Genomic DNA, 4899 nt, shown 5'->3' on the forward strand with positions numbered 1-4899 from the left:
TTAAGACACAGGAAGAAAAAAGCCTAAGTAAATGTAGGTGCTTTAAAAGTTGCTCGGATTTATTTCGAACAAAAGCAGATTTAAAAAGGTGAGCAGGTTCACTAACGCTAGCTCTATGAAAAACGCCTTTTACAAACCCCGTTAAGGAAATATTCTCAGCTTAATTCCCCAGCAATAGGCACAAATCCTGTCAGAACAATCATCTGTGCTTTCATCACTTGCCTGCTTCAATACAGGGATAACGGTGTGGTCTAAGTGCTCGCCTGCGCCCCGGTAACACATGCTGCTGTGACAAAAGCCAAGCTCCTGGTTTCATGGCCGGTGGAGGGAGGTGACATCCTGTGATAAACCGATAAAATTTCGGAGAGAAAGATTATAGTTTGCAGGGTAGAGCCGTTGGCCGAGGAGAAGGGTGTCCCCAAGGGCTGGGATTCATTCAGCACGTCAGCCCGCTAGGTTTTCCAGCCTGCCTTCCGCGGCTTTACCCACACGCAGCATTTGCAGGGACCTTACAGAAAGTTTACAGCTCGATGCGCTGTTCATTCAGAAAATTACGGACCGCGGTGTCCGCTCTTTTCCTTGCACGGTGGTAATAAAGAGCCAACCAAAGTACTTTTTCCTCCCCGCTTTGAGACTTGGCACAAACATTCTCCCAAATAACCAGAAATCTGTGTGAAAATTAGGGTATTTAATGCAGCGTTTACTGTCTCCTCTAGGGTTAGCAGAGCTAAAGAAAGCTCACTGCAGTAATTATCCTCCGAAAACAGCCAGGTGGAGAGAAATGCGGCAACCAACCTCCTCTACAGCTCTAAACACCGCACAGCTCATCGATTGTTTTACCCAAACACCAGCTCTAAGCGAAGGGAACGGTGGAGGAAAGGTGGGTGGTGAAAAGGTGAGAAGATCCCTGTCCCTTCTGGATGATGCAAAAATTGGAAGCTGTGGAAGAAAGCCTCTCAATCGAGTTCTCTAATCCCAGCAGCAGCAACGTCGACCTAGGGACAAGAATTAATGTCGTCTCCTTTGGCCCAGTCAACCTGATTGAGACGGTCCCAGACAGTGCCACGTATTTTGGGTTCTCAGCTTCGTTAGGGAAGTAGAGCAGTTTGCTCATGGCAGCCGAGAGTCTGAAGCACGTTTTCAGACTGCCATCACTGAACAAATGAAAACTAATCAGGCGCAGCGCGAGGGATGGCATGGAAACATTTCACAGCCGAGATACTCTTACAGCAAACTTACACGTGTGAACCAAGCTACGAGATGGACCCGGGCTCTGAGCTCTCATGAACTGGTGTCAATCTGCAGTACAGACCAGGTAAGGGCACTCTTGCCACTGCCACCAGCGTGACACCGAGCCCTGGTCCGTGGCAGGCCCGTTGATGGTCTCCAAGAAAGGGACAACCTCCAAAAAATGGCAGTTGCATGCTTGGGGGTGTCCGGGTAGATACAAAAAGGCTTGTTCTCTTTGGAAAGACTCATTTATTTTTTTCCAGCTGTGCTTAAGAACACCCGGGTCCAAAAAAAAAACCCCAACCCTTCCTTTCCTCAGCCTGTAGCACCTTGAGTCCTTACTGAGGTGGGGCTGGGGTGGGCAGGTGAAGGTGTTGCTCTCACTGGTAGTGCAGCAGCTCCTCCCAGCGAATGGGCTGAGAAAACACCTCCCGCTCCAGCCAGAGCTCGTAGGAGTAGTGGAAGTCCTCGGGGAGCTCCAGCCGCTGGCCCAGCACGCTCTGCAGGCAGTTGTCCACCGGCGCAAACTCCGAGTCTTGCGGTTTGTCGTACCTCCGGCTGTTGAAGGCTTCGATGTTGGCTCTCAGGGTGCATTCTTCGGCCTGGAAATCCCACGGCCTCGCATCGATATCTACATTGAAGAAGAAACGAGACGAAAACACGGTGGGAAAAATAACTCTGATGAGGTTTGGGTGAAAGAAACGATGAAGACTTTATAGCAAAGCCTTGCCTGAACTGACCAGACTATTAGCCAGTCAGCTATTCCTAATTATTCCTAATCCATTCCCACTATGCATGTATTTTAATTTAAGGTATTTAAAGGTAATACCCTGTAAATTAAGGAGAGTCAGAAAACTTTCTATAGAAATGCCATTGTTTCTGCACTTTGGTGTGTTTTAAGGACTCTCTAGAATCACCAAGCTCCTGCTTTTTTTTCAGAACGGCCCCACAACTTTTACTGAAAAACTCCCTGGATGTCTGAGGCGAAGGTCAAAATTAAATGTATAGGCCTAAAACCCAGCAAGCTTACAATGAACTGCTGAAAACAAAGTGGGTTTAAAAAATTGGGACAAATTTAAATATGAATGATGTTAAAAATCTCATCACTTGCTGTAATAACCACGATCATTGACTTTTAAACATGTAATGTCAATATGTGGCACACAAAAAAATAGCATTTTGAAAGCCGTCTTTTACGAGCCTTTCTGCCCTGTCAAAAAGTTCGGATGTTAGGCTTTTACTTCTTGCCCTGTTTTCTTTTGAAACAGGAATGCTACCCAATGTTTGTACTTAATCCTCGTTAAAGAGAAGATACATGCAGAGCAAAAATTTAGGACTGTGTTATTAAGGCAAAAAAAATATTTTCATACTTTGTCTTCTCATCCTATGCTTGAGTCAGTTGTTGCAGCAACTGGGCGTAATTACAAGGGAATGAAAGCACGTGGTGTGATGCATCCCATGGATTGCTGCATGAGGAACACTAGAAACTTCATGATATCCCTCAAAAAATACAGATTTAAGCTAGGTAAGGGCTGTTTAAACAGACCAGCACATCCAGATTGTGCTTCAGCTTAAGGATTCGGAGACCCCACACTGCCGGGATGTAACCGCTGTTGTTTCTCAGGTGTGAGCTGCAGAGCCATCGGTCAGATTTTCACTCTGTGGCCATCCTAAGCACGCACGTTTGGTGGGATACCAAGACAATTTAGTGGCTTGATGGCACCGGTGATTTGGAGACGCAAAAGTTCAGGCCTGGGCTTGGCGAAAACTCATCTTGGAGACCTGAGCTGACCACATCCCATCCCAACCTAGTCATTCCCACCTTTCCTCAGGCAATCAGCTTGTTCCCTCCTGATGGTGCCTTAAAGCTTCGGAAAAATTCCCCGATCCCGACCCAAACAAATCGAACCACGTGAAACCCCTTGCGAGCTGATTTCAGCTCGGCACGCCAAGAGGACGCTTCGCTCACCGTTGCCGTAAGCCCAGTCGTCGTTCATGCGGTGCCGCACCTTCTGGTAAATGGCAGACATGGTTTTCATGTTGCTCTTCCTCCACTGGCGCCCCAGGTATTTGGTCTGGATTTTCAACAGTTTGAGGACATACAGCTGCATCATGGCCTGCTTCACCTTCAGAGCTCGTTTTAGGATCGGGGCCGACTTAAAGACCACCAGCATCTGTCAAGCAAGCAACAGTCGTGGGAGGTTCAGTTGTAGGGGTCCTGCTCTCAGGTCATCCCAACCCCAGCAGCGCTACGGGCTGAGAGAGGAGCGCCTGGAAAATGCCTGGTGGGAAAGGACCTGGGGGTGCTGGTCAACAAAGCTGAGCCAGCGTGTGCCCGGGTGGCCGAGAAGGCCAACGGCGTCCTGGCCCGGGTCAGCCCTGGTGAGGCCAGCAGGTCCAGGGCAGGGATTGTCCCCATGGACTCGACACCTCAAACCTTGTGCTCAGTTTTGGGCCCCTCCTGACAGGAAAGACCTTGAGGGGCTGGAGCGTGTCCAGAGCAGGGCAGCAGAGCTGGGGCAGGGGCTGGAGAACACGTGTGGGGAGGAGCGGCTGAGGGAGCTGGGGCTGCTCAGCTGGAGCAGAGGAGGCTGAGGGGAGACCCCATCGCTCTCTGCAGCTCCCTGGCAGGAGGGGGCAGCCAGGGGGGTCGGTCTCTTGTCCCAAGAAACAAGTCACAACTAATAGGATAAGAGGAAACAGCCTCAAGTTGCGCCAGGGGAGGTTTAGGTTGGACATCAGGAAAAATTCTTTCAGGGAAAGGGTTGTGAAGCCCTGGCACAGGCTGCCCAGGGCAGGGGTGGCGTCCCCACCCCTGGAGGGATTCAAAAGCCGGCTGTGGTGCTCAGGGACATGAGTTAGTGGTGGGGCTGGCCGTGCTGGGTTAACAGTTGGACTCGATGATCTTAAAGTTCTTTTCCAACCAAAGCAATTCCATGATTCGATGAAATTAATGCAACGTGTTCAAGCAATCTGCACGAGCATTGTCTGTGCACCAACACCTTGGCCACGTACAGCACACACCCCAAGCAGGTAGAACGGGAGTGTTCTCCATAACCAAAACTTGCTGCAGAGGGCTTGAGGTTCATAGAAATACGTATTATTTACAGAAGAAAATAGTATTTCTGCATTTAAGGCTCAATCTGTGAAAGACAAATGGGCAACTCCTGAAGCGGCAGAAGCCCCAGCGCTGCCAGAAGAAATTCTCCACCGGGCTGGAGCCCGCGGGGCTGAGCTGGGGACGTCCTCAAGGCGCAACCCCGGCAGGGCTTGGAGAGACGGGGCGTCACCTTACCATTGTCCTCGAGTGTTTCCACTTGGTCAGCTTGTTGAGGATCCTCAGCAAGTTGATGCAGGAGAATAAATTTCTCCAGCAGAACTGGTTGTTGTCTCCGGCTTCCTGCAAAGCAGAAGAAGCAGAAGCGTAACCCTAATGGTAGTGCTCAGCAGAGACACCCTTGGGCAGAAAAGTCTTTGTTTTTACTATCTGCACGAGTCGTATTTCTGGTGGAGAGTGAGCAGCAGAGCCACCTCCTCACTTGGGTTACAAAGCCAACAGGTGCTGAGGAAAACTGTATTTAAAAGCCATCTAGATCTGGTGCTCGGGGACATGGTTTAGAAGTGGACCTTGTAGAATTAGATAATGGTTGGATTTGATTATTTTAAATT

The 4899-nt window shown here is 49.5% G+C and overlaps 1 protein-coding gene across 1 annotated transcript; it reads right to left on the bottom strand.

Moving 5' to 3' along the window:
• Positions 1 to 1535: 1535 nt before the first annotated feature.
• Positions 1536 to 4630, bottom strand: LOC104280938 (striatin-interacting proteins 2-like; the record flags this gene model as incomplete). The annotated part of the gene is made up of 3 exons (XM_009878751.1): positions 1536 to 1861; positions 3200 to 3404; positions 4526 to 4630. Coding segments are annotated over 3 exons (561 nt in total), but the record flags the coding sequence as incomplete, so codon positions are not given.
• Positions 4631 to 4899: the final 269 nt, after the last annotated feature.

This window comes from Apaloderma vittatum, unplaced genomic scaffold (assembly GCF_000703405.1).
Source record: "Apaloderma vittatum isolate BGI_N311 unplaced genomic scaffold, ASM70340v1 scaffold42881, whole genome shotgun sequence".
Lineage (NCBI taxonomy): Eukaryota > Metazoa > Chordata > Aves > Trogoniformes > Trogonidae > Apaloderma > Apaloderma vittatum.